Raw genomic sequence first — 17,283 nt, forward strand, 5'->3', positions numbered from 1 at the left:
TGCGGCTACGGAACCCTGACCTGTTCACCGGACGTGCTTGTTGCACCCTCGACAACTACTATGATTATTATTATTTGACCATGCTGGTCATTTATGAATATTTTAACATCTTGACCATGTTCTGTTATAATATCCACCCGGCACAGCCAGAAGAGGACTGGCCACCCCTCATAGCCTGGTTCCTCTCTAGGTTTCTTCCTAGGTTTTTGGCCTTTCTAGGGAGTTTTTCCTAGGGAGTTTTTCCTAGCCACCGTGCTTCTTTCACATGCATTGCTTGCTGTTTGGGGTTTTAGGCTGGGTTTCTGTACAGCACTTTGAGATTTCAGCTGATATACGAAGGGCTATATAAATACATTTGATTTGATTTGGAGGAAACCTGGCACCACCCCTACGGTGAAGCATGGTGGTGACAGCATCATGCTGTGGGGATGTTTTTCAGCAGCAGGGACTGGAAGACTAGTCAGGATCGAGGGGAAGATGAATGGAGCAAAGTACACAGAGATCCTTGATGAAAACCTGCTCCTGAGCGCTCAGGACCTCAGACTGGGGCGAAGGTTCACCTTCCAACAGGACAATGACCCGAAGCACACAGCCAAGACAGCGCAGGAGTGGCTTCGGGACGAAGCCAGAACCCGGACTTGAACCCGATCAAACATTTCTGGAAAGACCTGAAAATAGCTGTGCAGCAAAGCTCCCCATCCAACCTGACAGAGCTTGAGAGGATCTGCAGAGAAGAATGGGAGCAACAAATACAGGTATGCAAAGCTTGTAGCATCATACCAAAGAAGACTTGAGGCTGTAATCGCTGCCAAAGGTGCTTCAACAAAGTAATGAGTAAAGGGTTTGAATACTGAATATGTGATATTTCAGTTGAAAAATCTAAAAACCTGTTTTTGTTTTGTCATTATAGGGGTTTGTGTGTAGATTGATGAGGGGAAAAAAACAATTTAATCCATTTTAGAATAAGGCTGTAACGTAACAACATGTGGAAGAAGTGAAGGGGTCTGAATAGTTTCCGAATGTATTCGTCATTTTTCTAGTATATATTTTGTTTCCTTCTCTCTGCATTGTTGGGAAGGGCCTGTCAATAAGCGTTTCACTGGGGCGGCAGGTAGCCTAGTGGTTAGAGCGTTGGGCCAGTAACCGAAAGGTTGCTAGATTGAATCCCCGAGCTGACAAGATAAAAATCTGTCGTTCTGCCTCTGAACACTGTTCATAGGCCGTCATTGAAAATAAGAATTTGCTCTTAACTGACTTGCCTAGGTAAATAAATAGTCTTCACTGGTTGTTTCCGAGTTATTTTTCTTCAGATTTTCCTGTAAGTGTGTGTGCGTTAATACTGTGTCCCTGTCTGTCCCCAGATGCGACCTTACGGAGGTGTCTCCGTTCTCCGGGCTGTTCTTTGGAGGTGACGTCACCATCCAGATGGATTAGGACCAGGAGACCATCGCTGTGGATGACTGGATCGTCTTCCAGTCCCCTGCACGCATCGCTCACCTCGTCAAGATGCACGAACACACACACACACACACACCTGACAGTTTTCCTTCTCCACCTCTGCCTGTAGAATCTGAAGAAGGAGTTGGACTCTCTATTAGAGAAGCCCCGCCCCTTTAGACTGGAGCAACCGCCAATCCAAAGACTGTGCTGTCATCACAGCCATCATAGACCTCATCACCACCCAGGAGAGGCCCAAATCTAAGGCGGCTAACACTAGTTGGGGGAACACTGCCCCTAGAGGACATAACGAGTACATCCCTTCTCAACCCAGAGAAGAGCTCTGGCCACAGAGATGGAAAGAGGTCTCAGCTTTGTATCTGTGCCTTAATGGCGTCTATCTCCATTTCAAAGTAGATCTTTTTATCTTTGAAAAAAATATAATATTGGTGTCTTAAACCAAATCTTGTGTGTCATTCATTTATTGTGGCCACTAGATGGTGGTGATGTAGCTTAATGCCATTTACAAACTCGGCAAACCAATTTAAAGAAGACAATGTTCTCTGATCATTGGCTGATCACTCCCAACCCATAGGAATTCCCACCCAGTTGACTACTTTAAAAATGGTTGAAGCCCTCAATGGCAATGTCCATGCAAAAAATGGGTTATTTCCAAGTAGAGAGCTCTATACATCTCTATGGTTTAGACACATTGACATGTTTCAACTGGAATCCACCCATGTATGGGCAGGATGGTGATTGAAGAAATCAAGGACTGGTCTGGATGCTGTCCCCAAACGTTTTAACATATAAGCCAACTGGAAATGGCTGAGCAGCAGATTCATGTATTTTTGCATTTACTAGCAACAATATGTTATATAAAAGTTCATCGTAATGAATGCTGTTTTGTTGACATTGCTTGAATATGTTCTCACATGTTGTCAAATAGACTACTTGGCTCACAATGAAAGGCTAGCTGACTAATGGTTCACTTGCCGTTGCTTAAACTTATTGCAGTGTGTGGTGAAATTGTAGAGATTCAAGGCCTAGATTCATTCCGATCTACACTAGATCCATATTATAGCGTTTAAAGGTAATCATTTTTAAAGGTAATTTCTAATTGAGGAGATATCTGCAGTGTTTACCTTGAAAGTGATCCCTACGAACAAAGAAAACATTGCCTTTGAAGGTGCACAGCCAAAAAAAGGGGGCGATCAGATTGGATCCTGACCCGAAGTTAAAGATGTTATGTTTGTAGCAGTTAAACAGATATATTCCAGAATCTAGAACTTTACGAAATTGGCTCCTTATTAAAACATAACAGCCGTGATAAATGTACATCTGTGTTTTCTAACTAAGAAACAGTTGGGACATAAACAGATCAAATCCTACATTAAAGAGATTCTCCGGTACTTTTGTATACTTTTTTAGCCAGTATTTCTGAAAGTAGTGACCATGAGCCAAAAGTGGTCCTCCAAAAATTGCGTACTACATCACATATGTGCAGATATGTGCACCACATCATTGCGTCCTCGCTCGGTGTGCGATTCTTGCTAGCTGTCACTCAAATGGCCAGGGGCTGAATGTCATTGGCTGGAAATCAAATTGCTAGGGGGCTAGCTCACATGGGGGAAAATGGCACATCTTCCAGAGACGTCGCTTTAAAATTATGGATTTCTTGGCTAATTGAGGTAAAACAGTATTTCTGCTCAGATAATGAATGTATGAACTACACATTGACACATCCAGCCCAAAGAGGAAGATTTAAACAACACTTACTAAATACCAGAGCCTGTCTTTAATAGAATCCATTTGTGCTGTTAGATCTGGAGCACTGTGAGAATTATGCATCCACCTTCAAAACAGCTTCACTTAAATTAAAACCTATACACTCTCTCTTCTCGGTCTGTTCCCTGGTCCCCAGCCATAACAGTTGTCTGTTCCCTGGTCCCCAGCCATAACAGTTGTCTGTTCCCCGGTCCCCAGCCATAACAGTTGTCTGTTCCCCGGTCCCCAGCCATAACAGTTGTCTGTTCCCAGGTCCCCAGCCATAACAGTTGTCTGTTCCCTGGTCCCCTAAATTCACAGAGCGATTCTTCAAAGATACATCAGCATTCTGAAAGAAAACAACAGATCGCAAATATGCCAAGGGACTTTTATTAAAAAGAAATATATACTGAACAAGAGTAAATGCAACAATTAACAATTTTACTGAGTTACAGTTCATATCAGGAAATCATTCAACTGAAATAAATTCATTAGGCTCTAATCTATGGATTTCACGGGGAGCCGGGCTCAGCCAATCAGAATGAGTTTTTTCCCACAAAAGGGCTTTATTACAGACAGAAATACTGCTCAGTTTCATCAGCTGTCCGGGTGGCTGGTCTCAGAAGATCCCACAGGGGAAGAAGCCAGATGTGGTGGTCCTGGGCTGGCGTGGTTACAAGTGGTCGTACTTGTAATGATCATGCTGTTTAATCAGCTTCTTGATATGCCACACCTGTCAGGTGGATAGATTATCTTGACCAAAGAAAAATGCTGACTAACAGGGATGAAAACAAATTTTAGCAAAATAAGCTTTTTGTACGTATGGAACATTTCTAGGATCTTTTATTTCAGCTCATGAAACATAGGACCAACACTTTAAATGTTGCGTTCATATTTAAGTTAAGTATAGATTAAAAGGGCCTCCCGAGTGACGCAGTGGTCGAAGGCAGTGCACTGCAGTGCTAGCTGTGCCACTAGAGATTCTGGGTTCGAGTCCAAGCTCTGTCGTAGCCGGCCGCGACCGGGAGACACATAGGGCGACGCACAATTGGCCCAGCGTCGTCCGGGTTAGGGGAGGGTTTGTCCTTTTCCCATTGCGCACTAGCGACTCCTGTGGTGGGCCGGGCGCAGTACACTCTGACACCGTCACCAGGTGTACAGTGTTTCCTCTGACACATTGGTGCAGCTGGCTTCTGGGTTAAGTGGGCAATGTGTTAAGAAGCAGTGCGGCTTGGTTGGGTTGTGTTTCGGAGGACGCACGGCTCTCGACCTTCGCCTCTCCCGAGTCCGTACGGAAGTTGCAGCGATAAGACAATTGGATACCACGAAATTGGGGAGAAAACGGGGTATAAAAACACACAAAAAAACCCTAAAAAAGTTGATTAAATAGTTGAAGGCTTCATCATCTACAATATAAATCTATAGCCGTGGATTACATGCATGTTTAAACAGAGGTTGCTATTAGTTACATATTTACATGAATGATGAACATTGGTTAAATGCATGTTGTATCAGTTTTTCCCTGAGTGCAAAGCTTTTTGTCTGGGTCAAACCACATGGAGAGTAGTGGTCTGGTCTGCTGAACGGTGTTACAACAGGAAGCTGATCAGGCCATTACTTGTTTCCTTCAGCGATGTGAGACAACATTACACACAACATTACACACTTAAGAGATGAACCATGCTGGACAATCACAGCTGGCTTTTCCAGTTTTAGAACCGACAGCGTCACACCATTTCATTTTCTCTCCTGCCGCACGTCACTGAAATCATGAGGGTATTTTTAAAAACGTCCATCTCTGGCATCACTAGGCTTAATCACACCGAGTGGCAGACTGACGGAGGTCTGTGGGATGGAAATGGTTCTATTTATGTAAAGTGACATTAAGCTAGAGACAAAGTGCCCAATTACAGATCAACTGTATTGTGTACCTCTGAAAGGACTGCGTAGGACTATATGGGTCAGTTGAACAAAGCTTTACCAGAGACCAAGGTGGAGATACTCCCATATTGCTAATACCTGTCTAATAGTTTTAGGCATCTAAAATGGTCACAGGTAGGGAGTAGGGTTTGGGAATCGGGAGTAGGGTTTGGGAATCGGGAGTAGGGTTTGGGAATCGGGAGTAGGGTTTGGGAATCGGGAGTAGGGTTTGGGAATCGGGAGTAGGGTTTGGGGAATCGGGAGTAGGGTTTGGGAATCTGGAGTAGGGTTTGGGAATCTGGAGTAGGGTTTGGGAATCTGGAGTAGGCATGATGGTGGGAGTTTCTTTTTGCCTTTGTAGGCCATCATAACATTCAGCCTCTATACTGTAACCTTCTAACCAGAGGGAAGTGTGGAAACTGGACCGTTCAGTCCACCATTTTGGCTCCTTACTGTACATTCAGCCTCTTCAGCAGTCACACAGCCTCCTACTAACCACACAGGGACGTGTTATTTGGTCATTTTGGAACATTTGTCACATTCAGTTACATTACAAAAGACCTCCCAGCTGCGCACACAGATAAGTTGGAAGTATAGTGCCATTTGTGTATCTTTACAATGAGCCTCTTCCCCATCAGTCTCCTCACACACTATAGCCTGACCACAGAGCAGAGGTGAAACTGAACTGGACACTGAGCCATGTTGGCTCCATACATTCAGCCAATTCATCATCACATCACACCAGGACAACCAGGCACTTTAAAAAGCATGACAATTAAAACAAATGTATATACAGATCAACAGCATAGTTGTTTTGTTCATATAAATTGTTAGTTACTATGTAGTAGAGAGGGTAAGTTTAATTCATGGAAACTCCTGGGGAGTCTTTCAGAAGGAAATAGTTGATCAAATGAACCCGTGTCCTATTAGTTTTAATGCGCCGTCCTACTATAGGTGTCCACTCTGTATGTGGCAGTTTTAAACTTTGACCCCAACATGTCATGTGTCTGTCCAAGGGGGATGTCCTTCGGTTGGCCAGTCTCCCATCAGTGGGAGGAATCAGAGTGTTGTTGACAGGTCACAGGGTTACATTTCCTTACGATATAGAGTGGTAGAAGGCGGAGAACGTTACACTGCAGGGGTAACAATCAAAAACCCATTCTAATAGATGCAGTCAGCAGGCAAGGCTCACACATACATTTATCTGTTGACCCACGGAGAGATTATATTGGTGCATTTAGTGTCAGTCGGCTCTCTCATTGGTTGATAGTGCTTGAAGGCAGCTCATTTGTGTATTCAGTCGCTGGTGGAAAGAGTTCACACATCGCTCTGTTGACCAAAGACTTTTAAATTGGTGTATTTAGCGAAGGTCCGCTCAACGTTCGGAAAAAGACCATCGTTGGCATAAGGTTCACTCATTGGTCTGTCTGAGAACAGGTAGGTCACTTGTGTAATTAGTGGGTGGAGCCTGCAGTTCCAGATCACACATTGGTCTCCAGCCCCTGGAGGCGGTCCATCCTCTGCATGTTGCGCTCAATAGTGGCCTGGCACGTGATTGGTTCAGCACATTCTGACAGGAACCAACCCCTCTCGCCATCACGGAGTCGCTCGCCCTCATACCAGCCTGAAAGAGAGACACACACCACTCTATAATCCTTCATTTATCCTTCAGAAAATCACTTCACAGGCCTCAAGGAAATAGTTTCCTGTTCAAAGCAGGAAGTGAGCACTAAGCTAGCTCTTGAACTCTTAAATGGCGTCCGTTTGATGCACTATTCTGTCTGTTCTAGAAAGCCCTTTCACATGAAAGAGATGGTTGCCATGGAGACACAAAGGTAAATTACCTTTAACCTTAAGTGTGTGACTGTGTGTGCACATCAACATTACACAGATGCATCTCTTTCAATGATTTTCCAGGGAGAATAGAAACAAGGAGAAAAAAATGAGCGAGAGACCAATAAGAGGGGGTGGAAAGAGGAACGACAGAGAGAGAGAGAGAGGCAGAGAGAGAGAGACGCAGAGAGAGAGAGAGAGAGGCAGAGAGAGAGAGAGAGAGGCAGAGAGAGAGACAGAGAGAGAGAGAGAGGCAGAGAGAGAGAGACGCAGAGAGAGAGGAGAGAGAGACAGAAGAGAGAGAGAGAGAGAAGAGAGGCAAGAGAGAGAGAGACGCAGAGAGAGAGAGAGAGAGGCAGAGAGAGAGAGACGCAGAGAAGAGACAGAGAGGAGAGACAAGAGAGAGAGATCCGCAGAGAGAGAAGAGAGAGGCAGAGAGAGAGAGAGAGAGGCAGAGAGAGAGACGAGAGAGAGAGAGTAGGCAAGAGAGAGAGACCGCAGGAGAGAGAGAGAGAGAGAGAGAGAGAGAGAGAGGCAGAGAGAGAGACAGAGAGAGAGAGACGCAGAGAGAGAGAGACGCAGAGAGAGAGGAGAGAGAGAGAGAGAGAGAGAGAGAGAGAGGCAGAGAGAGAGACAGAAGAGAGAGAAGAGAGGGGCAGAGAAGAGGAGACAGAGAGAGGATAGAGAGAGAGGAGAGGAGAAGAGGGCAGAGAGAGAGACAGAGAGAGAGAGAGAGGCAGAGAGAGAGAGACGCAGAGAGAGAGAGAGAGAGGCAGAGAGAGAGACAGAGAGAGAGAGAGAGGCAGAGAGAGAGACAGAGAGAGAGAGAGAGGCAGAGAGAGAGAGACGCAGAGAGAGAGAGAGAGAGAGAGAGAGAGAGAGAGAGAGAGAGAGAGAGAGAGAGAGGCAGAGAGAGACACAGAGAGAGAGAGACGCAGAGAGAGAGAGACGCAGAGAGAGAGAGACGCAGAGAGAGAGAGAGAGAGAGAGAGAGAGAGAGAGAGAGAGAGGCAGAGAGAGAGACAGAGAGAGAGAGAGAGGCAGAGAGAGGAGCAGAGAGAGAGAGAGAGAGAGGCAGGAGAGAGAGAGACGCAGCGAGAGAGAGAGAGAGAGAGAGAGAGGAGAGAGAGAGAGAGACAGAGAGAGAGACAGAGAGAGAGACGCAGAGAGAGAGACGCAGAGAGAGAGACACAGAGAGAGAGAGAGAGAGAGAGAGAGAGAGAGGCAGAGAGAGAGACAGAGAGAGAGGCAGAGAGAGAGAGAGGCAGAGAGAGAGACACAGAGAGAGAGGCAGAGGGGGCAGGCCAGAGAGAGAGGACGTAGGGCCAGAGAGAGAGGCAGGCGAGAGAGAGGAGAGGAAGGCAGGCAGAGAGAGAGAGAGGCAGGCAGAGAGAGAGAGAGGCAGGCCAGAGAGAGAGGCCAGGCAGAGGAGAGAGGCAGGCAGAGAGAGAGGCAGGCAGAGAGAGAGAGAGAGCGGCAGGCAGGAGAGAGAGACCACAGAGAGACGCAGAGAGAGAGAGAGGCAGAGAGAGAGAGAAGACAGAGAGACGCAGAGAGAGAGAGACGCAGAGAGAGAGAGACGCAGAGAGAGAGAGACGCAGAGAGAGAGAGGGAGAGGGCAGAGAGAGAGAGGCAGAGAGAGAGACGCAGAGAGAGAGAGAGAGGCAGAGAGAGAGAGAGGCAGAGAGAGAGACACAGAGAGAGAGGCAGGCAGAGAGAGAGAGAGGCAGGCAGGCAGAGAGAGAGAGAGGCAGGCAGAGAGACACAGAGAGAGAGGCAGGCAGAGAGAGAGAGAGGCAGAGAGAGAGGCAGGCAGAGAGAGAGAGAGGCAGGCAGAGAGAGAGAGAGGCAGGCAGAGAGAGAGAGAGGCAGGCAGAGAGAGAGGCAGGCAGAGAGAGAGGCAGGCAGAGAGAGAGGCAGGCAGAGAGAGAGAGAGAGAGGCAGGCAGAGAGAGAGACACAGAGAGACGCAGAGAGAGAGAGAGGCAGAGAGAGAGAGAGACAGAGAGACGCAGAGAGAGAGACGCAGAGAGAGAGAGACGCAGAGAGAGAGAGACGCAGAGAGAGGCAGAGAGAGAGAGAGGCAGAGAGAGAGAGGCAGAGAGAGAAAGGCAGAGAGAGACGCAGAGAGAGAGATGCAGAGAGAGAGGCAGAGAGACAGAGAGAGGCAGAGAGACAGAGAGAGGCAGAGAGACAGAGAGAGGCAGAGAGACAGAGAGAGAGGCAGAGAGAGAGAGAGAGAGGCAGAGAGAGAGAGAGAGGTAGAGAGAGAGAGAGAGGCAGAGAGAGAGGCAGAGAGAGAGAGAGGCAGACAGATGGAGAGATGAGAGAGAGAGGCAGGCAGGCAGAGAGAGAGAGAGGCAGAGAGAGAGGGGCAGACAGATGGAGAGATGAGAGTAACAGTAACGTACCATCCTCCACAGTCTGTGCCACCAGGACCACGTCAGCCACCTGCAGTGACAGCTCATCAGGCTGCTTGGCTGTATACGTCCTCGTCACCACCACCTGCATGGCATCTGGGATAACACAAACACAACACAGAGTTTACACTCTAACCCTGGGACAACACAAACGGAACAGAGTTTACACTCTAAACCTAGGACAACACAAACATAACACAGAGTTAAACTCTGGGACAATACAGACTCAACACAGAGTTTAAACTCTAACCCTGGACAACACAGTTTACCCTTCAGTCCTGGCTTTTTAAGTAACTAACTAGTTCCAAAAATTATAATACTTGTATTTGATCCGTAGCAGTGCTTTTTGTTTTGTTTATTAAGTTCTATAGAAAAGCCCTGAAAATGTTATGACTCATGTGTTTACTACCAAATGCACAAGAACTGATTAATCATTCAACCAGTTAAACAGGTTGTATCTCCTAATGCTTTACTGCAGGCAAATTACAATCTGGACCTGGAAACCAGTTCACTGCTGATTTTCAGTCTTCCTCTCTAATTAGTAGTTTGAGATTTTAGCAATTGACTTGCAAAACTACCTCTAACTTCCTTCATACTGGACGCAGAGACATAACAAATTCCCACAGTATCCCTTTAAGGACTGATTTAGACAGAAAAGCAGCAGTACTCCAGACATACAGCTTGGATTTGAATACTCCTGTCCTACTGTAGACTCCCTCAGACAGGGAGACTGTTCTACTACTTCACCACTAGGTGGTGCTGTGGGACTACGTGGGACTACATGTGACCAGTCAAGTTTTATTTAACCTTTATTTAACTAGGCAAGTCAGTTAAGAACAAATTCTTATTTACAATGACGGCCTACCAGGGAACAGTGGGTTAACTGCCTTTTTCAGGAGCAGAACGACGTAGTTTTACCATGTCAGTTCAGGGATTCGATCTTGCAACCTTTCGGTAACTAGTCCAACGCTCTAACCACTAGGATACACTCTAACCGCTAGGCTACCTGCCGCCCCAGGTTGGATAGTACTGTCTGAATGTAGGTAGGTGTGTGTGTGGTGTTGAACTCACTGGTCCGGTCTTGGTTCTTCTCGTCATTGCTGCTCTGGCCCAGAGCAGTGATCCAGCGAGCACGCTCATTCCTGTTGGACAGACAACCATCATTTTTCAATACTTTGTCTTACTTGTTAGTGAGTCCATTCACCATATAACAATATACATGTTTGTGTGGCCAGGAAAAAACACAACTTCATTTCAGTTTTACTTTTTCACCATCGCTGATATTGACAACCCAGGGGCCTGTTTCAACATATGGAATCAGTCGATCCATTTGACTTTTACATTTTAGCCATTGAGCAGACGCTTCTTTTTCAGAGCGACATCGGATACAATCCAGAGGACAAGCAGGGAACGTATTGAGATACGACCTCACAGCATCACACAACAACCTCACAGCATCACACACAACTACCTCACAGCATCACACACAACTACCTCACAGCATCACACACAACTACCTCACAGCATCACACAACTACCTCACAGCATCACACAACTACCTCACAGCATCACACACAACTACCTCACAGCATCACACAACAACCTCACAGCATCACACACAACAACCTCACAGCATCACACAAAACAACCTCAGAGCATCACACACAACTACCTCACAGCATCACACACAACACCCTCACAGCATCACACACAACACCCTCACAGCATCACACACAACAACCTCACAGCATCACACAACAACCTCACAGCATCGCACACAACAACAACAACCTCACAGCATCGCACACAACAACCTCAAATCATCAGCTCCTCTTCTCCCCGCCCCTCTCCTCCTCCCCCCGCCGCCCTTCCCCTCCCCTCCCTTCTTCCCCTCCTCTCCCCTTCCCCTCCTCTCCCCTTCCCCTCCTCTCCCCTTCCCCTCCTCTCCCCTTCCCTCTCCTTAGGTCTTTTGTTTCTGATTCAATCAACTTAAAATAAGAGACATGACCAACAGTCAGTCAGTCAGTCAGTCAGTCAGTCAGTCAGCCAGTCAGCCAGTCAGCCAGCCAGTCAGTCAGTCAGTCAGTCAGCCAGTCAGCCAGTCAGCCAGCCAGTCAGTCAGTCACAATACAACACACACTAGACCACAGCTGTATTAGTCCATAAAGGGATATATGTGCATGTTCTATCATCCCTGAGAGAGAGGGAGAACAGAGGAGTTTTGATTCAGTTGAACAGGGACAGAGCAGTCTCTGGTGAATGGAAGGAGGGACACAGGTCAGGTTTCACCAGGAAACTCTACCTGCCACCTCACCTGCCCACACCAAAGGAGAGAGGAAGATTTAGAGAAAGAGAGGGGGGGGGGGGGGTGGTCAGAGAAAGAGAGAGACATAAAGAAAGAAACAGGTAGAATATAGTGATTTATAGAGGACTGAGCTAGATTGACGGATGGAGAGAGAAGAAGAAAGAAAGTCTGGGTGGAAAGGGAATGAAAACATAGCGAGAGGGAGAGGGGATAGAGGGGGTGGCAGTCTGTCTCACCCCCACCGTGGACAGCCACCCAGGACCAGTCTGTCTCACCCCCACCGTGGACAGCCAGCCAGGACCAGTCTGTCTCACCCCCACCGTGGACAGCCACCCAGGACCAGTCTGTCTCAGTCTCACCCCCACCGTGGACAGCCAGCCAGGACCAGTCTGTCTCTGTCTCACCCCCACCGTGGACAGCCACCCAGGACCAGTCTGTCTCTGTCTCACCCCCACCGTGGACAGCCACCCAGGACCAGTCTGTCTCAGTCTCACCCCCACCGTGGACAGCCAGCCAGGACCAGTCTGTCTCTGTCTCACCCCCACCGTGGACAGCCACCCAGGACCAGTCTGTCTCAGTCTCACCCCCACCGTGGACAGCCAGCCAGGACCAGTCTGTCTCTGTCTCACCCCCACCGTGGACAGCCAGCCAGGACCAGTCTGTCTCTGTCTCACCCCCACCGTGGACAGCCAGCCAGGACCAGTCTGTCTCTGTCTCACCCCCACCGTGGACAGCCAGCCAGGACCAGTCTGTCTCAGTCTCACCCCCACCGTGGACAGCCACCCAGGACCAGTCTGTCTCAGTCTCACCCCCACCGTGGACAGCCACCCAGGACCAGTCTGTCTCAGTCTCACCCCCACCGTGGACAGCCAGCCAGGACCAGTCTGTCTCTGTCTCACCCCCACCGTGGACAGCCAGCCAGGACCAGTCTGTCTCTGTCTCACCCCCACCGTGGACAGCCAGCCAGGACCAGTCTGTCTCAGTCTCACCCCCACCGTGGACAGCCAGCCAGGACCAGTCTGTCTCAGTCTCACCCCCACTGTTGACAGCCACCCAGGACCAGTCTGTCTCAGTCTCACCCCCACCGTGGACAGCCAGCCAGGACCAGTCTGTCTCAGTCTCACCCCCACCGTGGACAGCCAGCCAGGACCAGTCTGTCTCTGTCTCACCCCCACCGTGGACAGCCAGCCAGGACCAGTCTCTGTCTCACCCCCACCGTGGACAGCCAGCCAGGACCAGTCTGTCTCAGTCTCACCCCCACTGTGGACAGCCACCCAGGACCAGTCTCTGTCTCACCCCCACCGTGGACAGCCAGCCAGGACCAGTCTGTCTCTGTCTCACCCCCACCGTGGACAGCCAGCCAGGACCAGTCTGTCTCTGTCTCACCCCCACCGTGGACAGCCAGCCAGGACCAGTCTGTCTCTGTCTCACCCCCACCGTGGACAGCCAGCCAGGACCAGTCTCAGTCTCACCCCCACCGTGGACAGCCAGCCAGGACCAGTCTGTCTCTGTCTCAACCCCACAGTGGACAGCCAGCCAAGACTAGGAGACTAAGAGGCTGCGGCACAAAGTACACCCTATTCCCTACATAGTGTGTTCATTTTGATCCCAAATGTAGTGCTGTACAAATGACCACGAATAACCTGTACCCCTGTATATAGTCTCATTACTAACCTGTACCCCTGTATATAGTCTCATTACTAACCTGTACCCCCTGTATATAGTCTCATTACTAACCTGTACCCCCTGTATATAGTCTCATTACTAACCTGTACCCCCTGTATATAGTCTCATTACTAACCTGTACCCCCTGTATATAGTCTCATTACTAACCTGTACATAGTCTCATTACTAACCTGTACCCCTGTATATAGCCTCATTACACATGCTGTATCCTCTGTATATAGTCTCATTACTAACCTGCATCCCCTTTATATAGTCTCATTACTAACCTGTACCCCTGTATATAGCCTCATTACTAACCTGTACCCCCTGTATATAGTCTCATTACTAACCTGTACCCCTGTATATAGTCTCATTACTAACCTGTACCCCCTGTATATAGCCTCATTACTAACCTGTACCCCCTGTATATAGCCTCATTACTAACCTGTACCCCTGTATATAGTCTCATTACTAACCTGTACCCCTGTATATAGCCTCATTACTAACCTGTACCCCTGTATATAGTCTCATTACTAACCTGTACCCCCTGTATATAGCCTCATTACTAACCTGTACCCCCTGTATTTAGCCTCATTACTAACCTGTACCCCCTGTATATAGTCTCATTACTAACCTGTACCCCTGCACATTGACTCTGTACTGGTACCACCTATATATAGCCTCATTATTGTGCTACTTTTTATCATTATTTACTTTAGTTTATTTGGTAAATATTTTCTTAACTCTTTCTTGAACTGCATTGTTGGTTAAGGGCTTGTAAGTAAGCAAATTCACGGTAAAGTTAACACTCGTTGTATTCGACGTATGTGACAAATAAAGTTTGATTTGAATGTAGGGAATAGGGTGCACTCAGAGATACTGACCCAGAACCCCACCACAGGTCAGACCAGGCAGAGTGAAGGGAGTCTGTGTGGAGAATCTGACCACTGACCCAGGAGCAATCAGAGAACTCCATGACTCAGAGTTCCATCATTCTGTTTCTCATTCCAGTTCTGTTCCGGCTAAATCCGGAATATTTCTCTCCCCTTAAACACACCGTGTTAGCACCTAACTGTACAGGACAGAAAATGTCTCAACCTTATATAATCTGCTCATAAACCCTGATTAATTATTCATAATTATAACGTAACTCCTTAAGTTGGTAAAAACGGTGTAATTTCTAAACTGTAATTCCACTGGACAGTTTTAACGACTCCAAATTCATTATGTACCGGTTATCTCTACTCTCATCACCCTAGTGAAATCAAATCTAACTTTATTTGTCACATGCGCCAAATACAACAAGCGTAAACCTTACCGTGAACAGAAGTCACCTGTACTAAAGTCATCTAGGTCAGGTGCTAAGCCACATACTGTGGTCAGTGTCCTGTGGTCAGTGTCCTGTGGTCAGTGTCCTGTGGTCAGTGTCCTTTGGTCAGTGTCCTGTGGTCAGTGTCCTGTGGTCAGTGTCCTGTGGTCAGTGTCCTGTGGTCAGTGTCCTGTGGTCAGTGTCCTGTGGTCCCTTGCCTGTCGGAGGCTCAATAGGACCACAACTATCATTCAGGGCATTTCTCCACGATCAAGCATTCCTCAGGGCTGTGACTGGATGATCGCAGGTGGACGTTGTGACCTCAATTACATCCTTATCTATCCTGGTCACAGTGAACAGAACCTGTGTGTTAACTAGGGTTCATGGACTCAAGGAGATACACAGGGTTGGTTCCCTGGCTGCCCTCAGGTAAACCTGTACTGAGTAACACAGGTCATATAACACAGTGCTGGGAGAAAATACACACGTTTCTCAGCGTGACTGAATGTTTGTGTGGCTGTCTGAGTCTAAGGGAGACGTGGGAATGACATCTGTTCATTGCTGGCCTTGGCAGATGGACACAAACACACACACACACACACACACACACACACACACACACACACACACACACACACACACACACACACACACACACACACACGTAGGGTTCCCAAGATAAAACATGCCAGCTGAGGTATCAGGACTATCAATACACACTCTCATTCATATATAGTAAAGGAGCCAATACACACACATTCCTGTTGGAACACATTCCTGATGGAACATTTTCCAGTTGGAACACACAGCCCGCATACAGGCATCATGTGTGCACCGTGGTTTAATGGTTGTGTGTGGAATGGAAGGCACATACCGATGGATCTCCGGTTAAAACAGCCATCAAGCTCTCTCTCTGTCTGTCTGTCTGTCTGTCTGTCTGTCTGTCTGTCTGTCTGTCTGTCTGTCTGTCTGTCTGTCTGTCTGTCTGTCTGTCTGTCTGTCTGTCTGTCTGTCTGTCTGTCTGTCTGTCTGTCTGTCTGTCTGTCTGTCTGTCTGTCTGTCTGTCTGTCTGTCTGTCTGTCTGTCTGTCTGTCTGTCTGTCTGTCTGTCTGTCTGTCTGTCTGTCTGTCTGTCTGTCTGTCTGTCTGTCTGTCTGTCTGTCTGTCTGTGTAGCAGGAGATTCCTTACTTCTTTCAAACAGCTTCACCTCTCATTCACCCTACGAATTAATCCAATATCAGACTGTTCAAGGCTACAGCCTACATGTCTAAACCAGTCATCACTAGATGAAAAAAACATCTTCATGTTTCACATTGAGACTGACTGGAGTTTAGTAGAGAGACTGGAGCTGGACTGACTGGAGTTTAGTAGAGAGACTGGAGCTGGACTGACTGGAGTTTAGTAGAGAGACTGGAGCTGGACTGACTGGAGTTTAGTAGAGAGACCAGAGCTGGACTGACTGGAGTTTAGTAGAGAGACTGGAGCTGGACTGACTGGAGTTTAGTAGAGAGACTGGAGCTGGACTGACTGGAGTTTAGTAGAGAGACTGGAGCTGGACTGACTGGAGTTTAGTAGAGACCGGAGCTGGACTGACTGGAGTTTAGTAGAGAGACTGGAGCTGGACTGACTGGAGTTTAGTAGAGAGACCGGAGCTGGACTGACTGGAGTTTAGTAGAGAGACCGGAGCTGGACTGACTGGAGTTTAGTAGAGAGACCGGAGCTGGACTGACTGGAGTTTAGTAGAGAGACCGGAGCTGGACTGACTGGAGTTTAGTAGAGAGACTGGAGCTGGACTGACTGGAGTTTAGTAGAGAGACCGGAGCTGGACTGACTGGAGTTTAGTAGAGAGACTGGAGCTGGACTGACTGGAGTTTAGTAGAGAGACTGGAGCTGGACTGACTGGAGTTTAGTAGAGAGACTGGAGCTGGACTGACTGGAGTTTAGTAGAGAGACTGGAGCTGGACTGACTAGGGTTTAGTAGAGAGACCGGAGCTGGACTGACTGGAGTTTAGTAGAGAGACCGGAGCTGGACTGACTGGAGTTTAGTAGAGAGACTGGAGCTGGACTGACTGGAGTTTAGTAGAGAGACCAGAGCTGGACTGACTGGAGTTTAGTAGAGAGACTGGAGCTGGACTGACTGGAGTTTAGTAGAGAGACTGGAGCTGGACTGACTGGAGTTTAGTAGAGAGACTGGAGCTGGACTGACTGGAGTTTAGTAGAGAGACCGGAGCTGGACTGACTGGAGTTTAGCAGAGGCTGTTTGTTTCCCACCTTCCCCTTCTTTCTCCATCTCACCTAACCACACATCAGGCGACACAAAACTCCTGACATTCAGACAACACACTGCTTTACCTCTAGCCCAGACCAGAGAACTACCTCTAGCCCAGACCAGACCAGGGAACTACCTCTAGCCCAGACCAGACCAGGGAACTACCTCTAGCCCAGACCAGACCAGGCCAGGGAACTACCTCTAGCCCAGACCAGACCAGGGAACTACCTCTAGCCCAGACCAGACCAGGGAACTACCTCTAGCCCAGACCAGGCCAGGGAACTACCTCTAGCCCAGACCAGACCAGGGAACTACCTCTAGCCCAGACCAGGGCTGGACAGGGAACGAGAGGAGACAGA

At 48.1% G+C, this 17,283-nt stretch overlaps 1 protein-coding gene across 4 annotated transcripts in view; it reads right to left on the reverse strand.

Moving 5' to 3' along the window:
• Positions 1-5,616: 5,616 nt before the first annotated feature.
• Positions 5,617-17,283, reverse strand: part of LOC115206652 (rho guanine nucleotide exchange factor 26) — an 84,469-nt gene continuing 72,802 nt past the window's right edge. For all 4 annotated transcript variants that reach the window (XM_029773830.1, XM_029773829.1, XM_029773828.1 and 1 more), the window contains 3 exons: positions 10,448-10,518; positions 9,368-9,472; positions 5,617-6,748 (listed from right to left, as the gene is read on the reverse strand). In XM_029773830.1, coding sequence (XP_029629690.1) covers positions 6,606-6,748; positions 9,368-9,472; positions 10,448-10,518 — 319 coding nt within the window. In that variant the 3' untranslated portion in view covers positions 5,617-6,605. The remainder of the gene's footprint in view (positions 6,749-9,367; positions 9,473-10,447; positions 10,519-17,283) is intronic.

This window comes from Salmo trutta, chromosome 13, assembly GCF_901001165.1.
Source record: "Salmo trutta chromosome 13, fSalTru1.1, whole genome shotgun sequence".
Taxonomy (NCBI): Eukaryota; Metazoa; Chordata; class Actinopteri; order Salmoniformes; family Salmonidae; genus Salmo; species Salmo trutta.